The 15,034-nt window shown below is 42.5% G+C and overlaps 1 protein-coding gene across 1 annotated transcript in view; it reads right to left on the minus strand.

Annotated features, from left to right (window-relative positions):
* BZW2 (basic leucine zipper and W2 domains 2) overlaps positions 1-15,034 on the minus strand; it is a 234,318-nt gene that overhangs the window by 35,232 nt on the left and 184,052 nt on the right. The window contains exons 6-7 of the mRNA XM_077490692.1: positions 11,426-11,561; positions 7,239-7,348 (exon numbers count right to left, since the gene is read on the minus strand). Coding sequence (XP_077346818.1) covers positions 7,239-7,348; positions 11,426-11,561 — 246 coding nt within the window. The remainder of the gene's footprint in view (positions 1-7,238; positions 7,349-11,425; positions 11,562-15,034) is intronic.

Below are 15,034 nucleotides of genomic sequence, written 5' to 3' on the forward strand. Positions count from 1 at the left end.
GTCTCCAAGAAACTCACTTTTCCTCCACGCACCCTAACTACTTTGATTCCCAATATCCACAGGTGTTTCAGGCTAATGGTCCGACTAAACAGAGGGGAGTCTTGATTGCCTTCCGCAGGACGGTCCCCTTTCGGTGCGACAAACAGATAGCAGATCCTGCAGGCAGATATCTCCTGCTTTTGGGCACCATTCAAGACATGGAAGTTACTATTCTGACCTACTATGCTCCCAATTCCAATCCAGGCCCCTTCTTGTCACATATCTGTTCTCTGTTAGCGTCGCACCAGAAGGGGACCCTGTTGCTGGCCGGGGACTCCAATGTGGCCCTTAATACGGTATTAGACAAATATCCATCCGAAAAGAAGGCCATTTCCCCCGCAGCTAAAATGTTTTCTTGTTCTTTACGCACCTATGACTTAGTAGACCTTTGGCGTGAGTTACACCCGACAACCAAAGATTACACACATTATTCCCATCCGCATCATTTGCATTCCTGAATAGATCATGCTATAATGTATAGAAAACACCTCCCCCTAGTGGAATCTGTTTCTATTTTGGCAGCCCCCTGGACAGACCATGATCCCATTTTAGTGGTTTGCCGGTCCCTAATGCGCAATCCTCAACCCTACCCTTGGGTCATGAATGATTCGTTGTTATCTATACGAGACATCCATGACACCTTACTAGAGGCGTCATCCGAGTATTTCCGTCTTAATTCGACTTCAGTCTCTTCCCCAGTGACACTATGGGAGGCATATAAAGCAGTGCTAAGGGGTCGCATCATTCAAATAGCGTCTAAACGCAAGAAAGAGAGGCAGGAAGTGCAGAGAAAGTTGGAGTCCCGTTTGGACATTTCTGCACTTTTTAAGCAAACCCCTTCTCCTGCTAATCGTAAGCTCCTAGACCAGGCCCGCATGGAACTAGACTTAAGTCTCGCCGAACAAGCAGAACGCACTTTGCGCTGGTCTCGCCAAAGCTGGTATATTAAGGCGAATAAACCCACTGCGATTCTGGCTAGGAGGTTGCGAACATTTAATCCTAAACTGACCCCTATAACTTTGCGCACCCGACACAATAAACTCACAAGTAACCCGGTTTACATACTGGACGAATTTTAGCATAGACTCTCCACCCTATACTCAGCCCAAGATTCTAAGACAGAACAGGATAGGGCGGAATTTCTCCAGCGAATAGCCCTGCCCACTCTAACTGAGGCCCAGATGAATCTTATGGACCGTGATATCCAAGAGACTGAGGTCAGACAAAGTATTAAGGACCTCAAAGTTGGTAAGCGGCCAGGTCCGGATGGCTTCACGGCACTATACTATAGAAAATTGGTGGATGTAGTTGCAGCCCCCTTGACGACCATGTACAACTCCGTTAAGCATGGGCAGAACCTCTCATCAGACCTACTGACAGCCAATATAGTAATGCTGCCGAAGCCTGACCGTGACCATACTTCCTGGGCGAACTTCCGTCCTATATCTTTAATTAATATTGATATGAAAATCCTTACGAAAATATTGGCCAAACGTTTGAATTCGTTTCTCCCTCGGCTCATTAAAAAAGACCAAATAGGTTTCGTTCTGATGAGGCAGGCTGGAGATGCCATCTGTAGAATCATTCAATTACAGCATATTGCCCATAGTCGATCCCTTGAAACCATGCTTTTGTCGCTGGATGTGAACAAGGCTTTCGATACGTTATCCTGGCCATATCTTATGACCATTCTCCGCCGTTATGGTTTCGGAGCCTAATTTCTGCGCTGGTTGGCAGCTCTGTACGATGCCCCTCAAGCTAAAGTTAAATATTATGGGTTTGAATCCCATGTGTTCCCTATACGAAGGGGCACTCGTCAGGGCTGCCCACTCTCGCCCCTTTTATTTGTCCTGGCCATGGAGCCACTGGCGGAGTCGATCTGTTCACATCCAGATATCACAGGCGTGGAAGTGGCAGGCTTCCCACACAAGATTTCGCTTTTTGCGGATGATATTCTATTAACTATGACATCACCCAGAATCTCACTCCCCAGTCTGTTTTCTCTTCTGGAGACATTCGCGTCCCTGTCTGGCTTACGTGTTAACCCCGCAAAGTCTAAAGCCATGTCGGTAAACCTTTCCCCATCGGAATTATCTACCATAAAATAAAGTTTCCCCTTTCAATGGCCTCCTTCGCTACCCTACTTGGGAATTTGTATCACCCCCAGATACGATGGTTTGTACCAGGCTAATTTCCCCCCCCCCTCTTTCGTAAGCTAGACGCAATGTTAACCTCTTGGTCTCATTACCCGATCTCCTGGTTCGGTAGAATCACCGCAATTCGTATGACTTATCTCCCAAAGTTGTTATATTTTTTTTTAGGGTACTGCCCGTTCCAATTGCCCCCCATATACTGTGAATCCATCAGCGTAAACTCTTGAAATTTATTTGGGCCTCTTCTCGTCCCCGAATTAATAAGCAGATAATGTACGCTAGGCGGTCTGAAGGAGGTCTCTCGGTCCCCAACCTCCAAACGTACTACATGGCGGCCACCCGTTCCATGACAATTACCAAATGCCGCTTTGGGCCACTATCGATCTGGTGGATTCGCACCCTATCCCCATCTCCTCTGTGCCATGGCTCCCTCCCTCGAAGCGGCCGAAAGGAATAGGGCCGTGTATGGCCCACTTGCTTCGCCTCTGGGACATGACGAAATATTCAGCTGGCCTCATATCCCCTCACCTGCCTTTACTACGCCTCTCCCACTGCCCATTATTCCCCCCTAGCAGAGACAACCCCGGTCAATTTTCTTGGTGGGCAAATAGTGGATTCACAGATGTCCATTCTTTGCTCACTCCCACGAGAGTAGTTACATTTGCTATGCTACGTTCTTCTCACGATATTCCCCTGCGGGAACATTATAGTTACCTACAATTAAAACATTTTATCCAACAGCTCCTCCGGGCTCGGCCAACCCTGTACTCTCTGACTCCCTTTGAAAAAATATGTAGGGCTACTCCTCATTCCCCGGGGACAATATCCTTATTATATTCCTCTAATATTTCCATCAACAAACCCCCCATAAGCAAATATCATCTCCAATGGGAAAAAGATTTAGGGACGCAATTGGACCCGGCAGATTGGCGGATCATATACGCCTGAGAGGTTAGCACGATTCATTCCTTCACATTCTCCTAACTGTTTTAGGGGCTGCCTAGTACCAGGGTCCATGGCCCACATTTGGTGGACCTGTCCAAGAGCCTGCAGATTGTGGGTACGGGTCTTTGCCCTGTTAAAAAATATGTTCCATGCTAACCTGAAAAGAGACCCCTATGCAGCTCTATTATGCAAACCTATTTAGGAACTTCTTCGCCCAGAACGTCAACTAGCCCAACACCTTTTCAATGCAACAAAATTGATCATTGCTAAGTCTTGGAAAACGCCTGTACTCAGTTTCGAGGCAGTTAAAAACCGTATGAATGATATCATGATTAACGAAAAACTTACATCCTTGGCTTCTGATACTCATGACAAATTTCTCAGAACCTGGAGGCCCTGGATTTCCTGTGTCCAACCTTCCAGATTCAGCAGCCAACTTTTGTCTATCTAAGGTCTCTGTGTGCACCCCCCGCTCCCTTTAGTGGAATGGACTCCTCCCCCCCTCTTCTGTTCTCTTCTCTCTACTCTCTATGCTCTCTTTCTGCTTCTTACTATCATTCACCTCTTTCTTCTCTGTCTTAGTCTCTCTTCTGTAATGACTTTGGTTGCGATGGAGCCAAGTTAAATCTGACGGTTATGGTAGTTTGAAATAACCGAACCCGACAGGCTATATTGCAATTCTTATTTATCTTATTTTCCTATATGTACTTTTTTAGTTTCTTTTCACAAGCTTTGCCTACATTGGTTATTTTTTTTTTGTGTGGTGGAGGTACGGCAGGGCGAACCTTTTATGTTGTACTTTTTGTTCGCACCACCCACATTAAGGATATTTTTAAGAAATGATGTGCTAGGCATCTGGTATATATGGTATTATGGTGTTTTGCCAATGATTATGCCTTTTCAGAATCATTTAGGCTTTCCATTTCTTCATCATTTGCGTTATTGTATACAGCACTATATAGCCAACATTTTGATGTCGGGGGGGTTTTTTTTTTCTTTTCCTTTTTTTACATTTTGTTGTCTGATGTCTACTGTAACCAGTAATTATTTGTATACTCTTGTTATACTTCATTTGCAATAAAAACCTTTGTAAAATAAAAATAAAAAATGTGTTCGGTTTCGATTTGTTGTTTAGTTAAGTTAGTTTAAGTAGTTTTCGTAAATTGTTTCATGAATGCAAATCGATTCAAATTTTTCAAATTACATTTGAAATCTAATTTACTCTATTCAAATTTTGGAAGATGGTTATATTCTATTCCATTCTAAAAAAAAATTATATTCTATTCTTTTCTATTATATTATATTATTTTCTATTCTATGCGAATTAGAATTTGTTCTATTCAAATTTTAGAAAACGGTTATATTGTTATATTCCATTCTATTGTATTCTTTTCTATTCTATTAGAATTTATTCTATTCGAAATTCAAATTTTATAAGATGCTTATAGTCTTTCTAATTTAGTCTATTCCTTTATTTTCTATTTATATTATATTTATATTTATATTCTGTTTTACTCTATTATATTCTATTCTTTTATTTTTTTATTCTATTTTATTCTCTTTGAAAATTCGAATTTCGTCCAAAATTTGGATTAATTATTTTAGATTCATTTAAACTCGTTACTATTGTAATTCGGAAATGTGTCTGAATTTCAACTCTGAACAAAAACGAACCGCACACGTCTACCAATAACCAAATTATATCAATAATTATTTTTTTTAGCTCTGTGTAAAGGGTTGGTTTTCCCACTGGTCAACAATGTAAGAGATTGTCCTTCTCTCACTGGCTGTTAATATAAAGAGATCCTACTCCCATTGGCCACCTAGTGTATGGGACCACTACACCAACTACCAATATAAGGCACCTTTCCACTAACCACCATTGAAAGGGGAACTACAGTTTTCACAGCCGATGATCCATTTCAATATTGCTAAAAAAAACATGTTTCTTTTATATAGAGCAGGGGAGTACTCCAGGTGTCTAATATAATAATAAAAAGAACAATTACCAATGTAGTGTATCTAGAATATTTACAACTTAATGAGCACATAAATGCACCCTAAACTAGAGATGTAATAATTTTCCCCAAGACATGAAATTTATTTTAAGGGTCCCTCTGTATTAAATAGGTTGAGTAACGCTGCCTTACCACACCAAATGTGCAACATGCAGGACTTTTCTAATGCACCTGTAACGTGCATTTGTGAGGTCTGTCACTGACGTTGGACGAGAAGACCTGACTCGCAGTCTGCGCTCTAAGTCATCCCAAAGGTGTTCTATCGGATTGAGTTCAGGACACTCAAGTTCCTTCACCCCAAACTCACTCATCCACACTATATTGCGAAAAGTATTGGCCACCCCTCCAAATCATTTGGTGGAAGGGGGGGATGATGTGGGGTTGTTTTTCAGGGGTTGGACTTGGCCCCTTAGTTCCAGTGAAGAGAACTCTTAAGGTGTCAACATACCAAGACATTTTGGACAATTTCATGCTCCCTACTTTGTGGGAACAGTTTGGGGATGATCCCTTCCTGTTCCAACATGACTGCCCACCAGTGCATAAAGCAAGGTCCAGAAAGACATGGTTGAGCGACTTTGGGGTGGAGGAACTTGACTGGCCTGCATAGAGTCCTGACCTCAACTGATAGAACACCTTTGGGATCAATTAGAGCAGAGACTGCAAATCAGGTCTTCTCAACCAACAGCAGTGCCTGACCTCGCAAATGTGCTTTTGGAAGAGTGGTCAAACATTCCCATAGACACCCTCCTAAACCTTGTGGACAGCCTTCCCAGAAGAGTTGAAGCTGTTAAAGCTGCAAGGGGTGGGCCAACTCAATATTGAACCCTACCGACTAAGACTGGGTTCCCTTTAAAGTTGATGTGCATGTAAGGACAGGCATCCCAATCCTTTTGGTAATATACTGTAGTATAGGTCATATCCTATGAACAATTTCCTATATATATATATATATATATATATATATATATATATATGCGCGCATCTGGTTGTTGGGACATATAGGAAATGTATTTATTATTTCAGGTACTTATATAGCACCGTCAATTTATGTAGCGCTTTACATATACATTGTACATTCACATCAGTTCCTGCCCTCAGGGAGCTTACAATCTAAAGTCCTTAACACACATACATACACATACTAGGACCAATTTAGACCAATTAACCTACCAGCATGTCTTCGGAGTGCGGGAGCAAACCAGAGAAAACCCACCCAAGCACAAGGAGAACATGCAAACTCCCGGCAGGTGGTTTTGTGGTTGGGATTTCAACCAGCGACCCTTTTGCTGCTAGGCAAATGTGCCAACCACTACACCACGGTGCTGCCCATGATTTGTATGACTCCACTCACCATCCTGAAATGAGGAATCATATTTCCTGTTTCGGGATATGTGATAGAACGGACATGGGAATACCTTCTGCTCTAAGGCGGCTCTATGGTGCTGTGTTAGTGGTTTACTTGGGTGGGATTTTTAATTCCTTCTTACCACAGCTTGTATGGGTATACCGTACTGTCTTGTTAAGTAACTAGCTCTATCCCATAGAAGCCATGGTTTTTATACACTGCACTGACGATGACCAAAAAGCCTGAAACGGCTATACGCAGAGTGAAATAATTGGCTGTATAAGATTAGGTGGTGTGTGTGTGCACTATACACCAGCCATTCTGGGTGAGCATTTGTCTGTTGGGATATAATTTCATGGCTCCGCCCATTCTCCTGAAAGAAGGAATAATCCTCTTATTTTTGGTATACCCGTTAGAATTAAAATACTTTGTTCTAAAGCCCCATACACACTATCAGATTATCTGCTTGAGTTTTTCCTTCAGATTTACCAAAACCATATAATATGAGGACAAACCTTAGGAGTTTCAATGTGTATACAATCAGGCAGGCCCTTCTACTACATGGTTTTGGTAAATCTGAAGGAAAAACTCAGCAGATAATCTGATAGTGTGTACGGGGCTTTAGAAGGCTTTACTGCTGCACACTAACTAAAAAGGTAAATAGTCAAATGCAACATTGAAGCAAAGAAAAAAAAAAACACATTTACTGCCCATATTCCTGCTGGACCATTTACTTACCAGTAACCGCTTGTCCAGATTGGCTTTCCGTAAAGATGACGTCACAGAGTTGGCATCTTTCTCGGACATCCATGCTTTAAAAAGTTTTACGGCGAAAGAGGCAGAAATGCCTACAAGATATAATTATTCAGCCATATTGTTACCGCTAGAACATGGTCATCTAAAACATATTCATTGATTTAAAATGATTACATAAAGTGTAGCGCTAGAACTGTCCCTTTCATGGCTTGAACTGAATCGGTGCCAAACGAACAATCATATGACGGAAAATAAATGAAAAAGTGAAATTTGTGTAATGAATATATAATAACAAACATGTATCATACACAATTCATAATAATGTGGCTCGTGTAGTGAAATATTAAACACACCAATAGACCACCAGATCCAAGGATGCAACGTATAGCAACCAGCTGCTATACCCCAGTATAGCAGCAATGATTGGAACACTATTTACTGGAGAGGGGTCTTTCAGAAATTTGGGGACGCAACGTCAGAGGCCAGAGTTGTCTACCGATATTACACAGCGTGTAAGACTCGCAGAACCTATTTTCTTGGGGGTCCGAGCTATTTGGCCTACATCTGCAGAGGTGGTGGTGTTGTCACACTGGTTGCTAGACGTTGCATCCTTGGATCTGGTGGTCTATTCATCTTTCAACAATTTTTAATATTTGGTTTATCACTTGGGACTTTTTTTTCTCCACTTTTTTTTTTTTGCACAGAAAAGGACTTTTTGCACAAATTTTATTTACCTTATATTTTCTCTTAATGACAATGTGTGTTTAATATTTCACTACACGAGCCACATTATTATGAATTGTGTATGATACATGTTTGTTATATATTATATATTCATTACACAAATTTCACTTTTTCATTTATTTTCCGACAACTCTGGCCTCTGACGTTGCGTCCCCAAATTTCTGAAAGATCCCTCTCCAGTAAATAGTGTTCCAATCATTGCTGCTATACTGGGGTATAGCAGCTGGTTGCTATATGTTGCATCCTTGGATCTGGTGGTCTATTGGTGTGTTTAATATTTCACTACATGAGCCACATTATTACGAATTGTGTATGATACAAACGTTTGTTATTATTATATATTCATTACACAAATTTCACTTTTTCATTTATTTTCTGTCATATCATTGATTGTTTGGCACCAATTCAGTTCAAGCCATGAAACGGACAGTTCTAGCGATACACTTTATGTAATTATTTATTCTGAACAAAAATGATCTATTTTGTTGTGTGCGCTTCTATTTGATAGGTTGGCGGCGCAATGTTTTGATTTTCTTTTTCCTTGCATATTGTTTTAAAATGAACTTGTGGCCAGAGTATGGACACACAGGCTATGGACACACCAACTATAAGAGCTTAAGAAACATAAAAATACTTCTCAAACAAGCCTGTCCTGATAAACAATGCAAACATTAAGCAGAAATTGAACCAGGAATTATGCAGCACAATTGACTTGTATTCATTCATATAGGGTTTGGAGTTGGGAAATGTTTCCCTGAATGTTTCACTGGTGTAAGAAGGTGATGGAAGTAGAAAGGGGTATGCCCATGGTGGCACAAGGCCAATACTGCGAATACTGAATAACTAATGTTTTATGAATTATGTGTTATACTAGTATGCCATTGTTAGTTATATTCCGTTTTTTCCTGACATCGCTTTCAGATAATTAGCGGCTATGATTTTCCCTGAATAAGCCCCAAAAGGGCGAAACATGTTGGGAATTTATACTGCTATACCACTAAAGTAAATAACAACAAGACTATGTATAGATTGTGTAAGATTTTACTTATTAACATTGTGAATAATGAAATGTTAATACAATTTATCATCTTTTTTCATTAAGCACCCTTAAAAGTCCCCCCCCCATGTCCAATAATCCTATATGTGGGAATAGCTAACAAACCTTCTAACTAAAAAGCCAGTGGCACAAATGGAAAAATAGGACTTCACCTGGTGCTGACATTCAATTTACACTACAAGAAAACCAGAACATACTGGTTTCTTTTGAAAACGTGATATGTGAAGTCCTGTTCAAGGAGGAAATTGAGGACCAGCTATACCAGGAGCGAAGTGTTTTTTTAGTGTAGCCTTACTACATACATACTCTATTGGCAATGTTCATTTGCTAGGAAAGGCTAGTTAGCCTGCATCTTTGTATAAGCATGTTTGTGATGCCCTGTGGATTTAGATCTGTGTCTAGTTTAGATGCACATTTGTGCTGCCCTGCAACCACTAGTCTTAATGAAGCCCGATCCGTGTTAGGATCAAACTCCAGAGGCTACTGATAGGTGGTGAGGAAGCAATGCAACGCCTTCTCACCGCCTGTTTTAACCCCATTTGTGCCGATAATCACAGTGCAACTGTGTGTATTGCACGCAGTTGTGGGGTGTTTGTGGTGCTTTTCCATTGACCTTTACATGTTGGGTCAACCCTGCAAGGTCCATAAAAGACACGGATGAGCGAGCTTTCGGGTGGAGGAACTTGACTGGGCTGCACACTGTCCTGACCTCAGCCCAATAGAACACCTTTTGGATGAATTTGAGCGGAGACTGCGAGCCAGGCTCTCTCGTCCACATCAGTGCCTGACCTCACAAATGCGCTTCTGGAAGAATGGTCAAACATTTCCTTAGACACACTCCTGAACCTTGTGGACGGCCTTCCCAGAAGAGTTGAAACTGTTAGGCCGCGTACACACGCGGGGACTGTTCGCCCAACTTTGTTCGTCAAACAGTTTGAGCGGACAGTCCGCTCAAAATTAGCATGGACGGACTTGGCCACACACGACGAACGAACAGTCCGCTGAAACTTGCGCGATGACGTGAACGGCACGTACGACGGGACTAGAAATACGACGTCCTATACACTGCAATGCAACCTTCGCCGTGTAAATCCTTTCTGAGCATGCGCGGAACTTAGTTTGACGAACAAGCCTACACACGGGCGGACTGTCCGCTCAAACTAAGTTTCAGCGGACAGTTTTCCGGAATTTCCGAAAAACTTTGTTCGTCAGACTGTCCGCTGAAACTGTCCGCTGAAGCCCACACATGAGCGGACTGTCCGCTGAAACACTGTTCAGCGGACAAAGGTGAGCGAACAGTCCCCGCGTGTGTACGCGGCCTTAGAGCTGCAAAGGGTGGGCCAACTCAATATTGAACCCTATGGACTAAGACTAGGATGTCATTAAAATGCATCCCAATACTTTTGACAAAATAGTGTACATTTTTAATTTTTGGATGTTTCACCCTGATCGCGGGGTGGTTTCCTGGTAGATATAGTTATATATATATATATATATATATATATATATATATATAGTTTGGATACCAAAGGCCGCAGCTGGGTTATAGCCAAACGCTGTTTGTGCTTACCCTCTGGTAAGCGGCTTTCCAATTGGTGGTGGTTTTCACTTATGTTGTGGAGCACGGTGGTGGTTCATTCAATCCAAATAAGTACATCGATTTATTAAGAGACTTTATTTTGCCGTCTTCACTATTCATTTTTTGAACATTTAAATCATCATTCTTTGGTCTATGGTGGACCTTGGTGGACTTATTGGTGGTGCATTTTTTATTGTCCTTTAGTGTATGTGTTACATGGGCGGCAGGACAATCCTCATTGTATAAATACTCACTACAATTATCCCACTCATGTGCAGATTAGGCTATAGGTAAGCAGGAATTTTTCTTTTCATAGGATTGTATAACTGAAGTGACTATTTTTGGAGCAAAACAGCATGGCCTCAGAAACCCACTGCTTTATGGATGATTGTCTAGCAGGGATCTCCAAACTATGGCCCTCCCAGTTGTTAAGGAACTACAATCCCCATCATGCCTAGTCATGTCTGTGTTTTACAATGCCTCCTGGGACGTGTAGTTCCGCAACAGCTGAAGGGCCGAAGTTTGGAGATCCCTGGTCTATTGTGTGCACTACCCATCGAATCCCATGGCAGAGGAATTGGTTTCTATGCAGGAAGAGACTATCTTGAGGTGATGGTAGTCCTGAAACTGCTTTGCCACATTAAATCAGTTGACCATTGGGATTTTTGGCAGAGGAAACCCCATAAATCAGCTAGAAGGGTCAGGGAGGCCACGTGGAATGGTTTTACAACTTCTGCTGGAGAGCAGAAAACATCTTCATAAAACAAAAAAAAAAAAATCATGGAGTACCTTCTTTGACGATATTCTCGGAAAAGAGACTTGTGAGAATAGTGGCCGGGAGGGTTCCACCAGCCAATAATATGCCAGTCAGCACAGCTAGCTTGGTCTGTTCGCTGTCCGAAAACGCCTTGAGAAACAGTAGAAGCTGAAGTAGTTAGAAAAAAAAAAAACGTAATCAGAGACCAGCTTTACAAGAAAAAATAAATGCACACATGATGTAAGATTTAACGAGATTCCCAAATCTATTAGTTACTGGTCTATGAACACTCACCTACCAGTAATTAGTCATCTGCAATTTTATAGAACATCAATACTCAACAGGCAGCCCTTGCAAAGGTGTCAGGCTATTGCAATCTATCCTCCGCTCTCATATGTCCACAAGCTTTACTGAACTGAACTGAACTGAAGCCATTGGACATCGAGCCATTTGCTGTCCAACTCTGATGGTGTGAAAGAGCCCTAAGTGCCGGTTCACACAGGAGCGACTTGTCAGGCGACTTAGCCGCCTGACAAGTCACGCTCCGTTCTGTACTATGGAACCGTTCTAATAGGAGCGACTCAAGTCGCTACGACTTAGACAAAGGTTCCTGTACTATTTTTGGTGCGACTTCAGGCGACTTGCATTGACATCTATACAGAAGTCGTTTTGCAAGTCGCTGCTGAAGTCGTGTGCAGGTCGTGTCTGTGAGTCGCGCTGCAAGTTGTGTCGCCCCTGTGTGAAACGGCACTAATGAGAGCTTTTCATTGGAAAATGTGACCGTGTGTAGGCTCCATCGGTATTTAGCTGTCCGAATTTCCGCCAGCCAAAAATTGATAACATGTTCTCAATTTTCCGATCGTGTGTGTGCAATTCCGACATACCAAAAATCACGCATGCTCAGATTCAACTACGAGACCGAAGCTATTGGCTACTGGCTATTGAACTTCCTTTTTCTAGTCCCGCCGTATGTGTTGTATGTCACCGCATTATAAACTATCGGAATTTGGTGTGACCATGTGTAGGCAAGACAGCTTGAATGGAAGACCGGCGGGAAAACCATCAGAGCTTTTTCCAACGAGAATTCTGATCGTGTGTACGCGACATTAGGCTTGCATTGCACTTGTATCTGACACAAGAACAAAAGGCGTTTCTAGGATCATTCTGCATCCATTGACAGGTGCATTTGACCTGCAGCAGGCTTCCTCCTGACCTGTACCAACTTGCTTTAATCAGCTATTGCAGGGATATGCAATTAGCGGACCTCCAGCTGTTGCAAAACTACAAGTCCCATGAGGCATAGCAAGACTCTTAGAGCCACAAGCATGAGACCCAGAGGCAGAGGCATGATGGGACTTGTAGTTTTGCAACAGCTGGAGGTCCACTAATTGCAGATCCCTGCGCTATTGCATTCCTATTGACTGAGAAGCAGTTCATACATGAACAAAAGCCCATCGACACTGGGCCCCAATCTATGGCCTGGATTTTTGTCTATACTAGCAAAAGGTACATTTTTTATTTTAAATGTATTTTTTGTTTATTATTTTACTACATTTTTAAAAATGTTCCCCATTTTTTTCCCTGATGCTTTGGTGAAATATCAGTCTAAAGCCCCATAGACACGATCAGAAATTCCGCAAGCAAAAGTCGGAAGAGAGCTTTTGGTCAGAAATTCCGACCGTGTGTACGCTCCATCGGACTTTTGCTGCCAAAATTTCAGCCAGCAAAAGATTGAGAGCAGGTTCTCCATTTTTTTTGGTCGGAAAAAGTTCAGATCGGAAATGCCGATCGTCTGTAAAAATTCCAACGCGCAAAATTCCTACACATGCTCGGAAACAATTCCACGCATGCTCGGAAGCATTGAACTTCATTTTCTCGGCTCGTCGTAGTGTTGTACGTATCGCGTTCTTGGCGTTCGAAAGTTCAGAGAACTTTTGTGTGACCGTGTGTATGCAAGCCAAGCTTGAGCGGAATTCCTTCGGAAAAACCATCCAAGATTTTTCTGATGGAAAATCCACTTGTGTGTACGGGGCATAAAACCCCTGAAGTCTAACTTTTGAGGCACAGAAAGAAACGGAGGAAACATTCCCCAGTCCCTCTCTCTGCAGACTCAGCTGCAATGCAGATGAATGAACAGGAGACAGAGGCTCCTGTTCATGCATAAACTTAAAGCAGCGTTCCACCCAAAAATGGAACTTCTGCTTTTGCGGTTCCTCCCCCTCTCTGGTGTCACATTTGGCACCTTGCGGGGGGGCGCAAATCCCTGTCTAATACAGGAATTTTGCTCCTACTTCCGGGCATAGATACCCAAGCCACACACGGGTATCTACACCACTTCCAGCACCTTCTCCATCCCTCCCTGCTGTCTTCTGGGAGACACACAGGTCCCAGGAGGCAGCAAGGACAAGTGGAATCATGCAGCGCGAGTCACGCATTCGCAGTAGGGAACCAGGAAGTGAAGCTACAAGGCTTCACTTCCTGATTCCCTTACCAAAGATGGTGGCGGCAGCACCCGATAGCTGAGGGACAGATCGGCTTCGGGTGCCGACATCGCGGGTGCCTACATCGCGAGTGCCCTGGGACAGGTAAGTGTCCATATTTTAAAAGTCAGCAGCTGCAGTATTTGTAGCTGCTGACATTCTGAAGCTTCCCTCCAACCACTTTACTTATTTTATATATACTGTGATTCCGTACTTGCCAAATATGCTGCAGAAATCTCCCTCCACTATGGCTGCATCCATTTTAACTGTGTGCAGCTGATGCTGCTGCCTGTTCACTTCCTGGATTTACAAAAAGGCACGCCTTCAGATCTGCAGCTCTCATTGGACCTTTTAAGACTCATCCTCCCTCTCTTCCTGGAAAACTCTCACTAGAGTGCGAGAGAGCTGTGCATGATGTCATAACCCAAGGCTTTTTACCAGACAAGAAACAGGAAGTGGGCTGTATAAAGGTATTTACTGGCAGGATAAAATGTTTTACTATTCAAAGTTAAAACAACAACAAGGGCAGAAGATTTAATAGATGGAAAGATGAAAAAATGACTGTTCCGCTTTAGGCATAGTAAACGCAATAGGGTAAATCTGATCATGGACAGGAGAGGTAATCGGTGCAGCAGAGGGGGGGTGGGGGGGGGGGGCGATTACAGAAACTGATCCCCTGCATGGATCTTCCTGCAGCAGCTGAAAGCTGTTCAGGGGAGCCATACAAGCGATTGGTTCCTAGATTTATCCCCCTGCCACACAGATCAACCCTTTCTGCCCACCAGATCCCCCTGCTGCGGGGGGGTTTCTGTGGGTTGGGAACGGAAGACAGGCATTTAAAAAATCCAAAATCACCGGCAAAATCGCAATAAAATCGATCTAAATAACTTCTTGATGTGGTTTTGTTCCAGTTAACTAAGACAATGAAGGTAAGGCTATTGTTAGGTGATCAGTACATAATAATGTCCAACGTATATATATATATATATATATATATATATATATATATATATATAACACCGGAGTCTTCTGTGTTGTAGATTCAAATCATACAATTATAACAATTTTGAGTCCCTTGTACTGCCTTCTAGAGTTTAATTCTTTATTGGCTAGCTAATGACATAACATATTTCTGGTAAAGTTCAGTGGTTGAGGTCAGAT

The sequence above is a fragment of the Lithobates pipiens genome, unplaced genomic scaffold (assembly GCF_037356315.1).
Source record: "Lithobates pipiens isolate NorthernLeopardFrog02 unplaced genomic scaffold, aLitPip1_a1.2 Scaffold_19, whole genome shotgun sequence".
In the NCBI taxonomy this organism is placed as follows: Eukaryota; Metazoa; Chordata; class Amphibia; order Anura; family Ranidae; genus Lithobates; species Lithobates pipiens.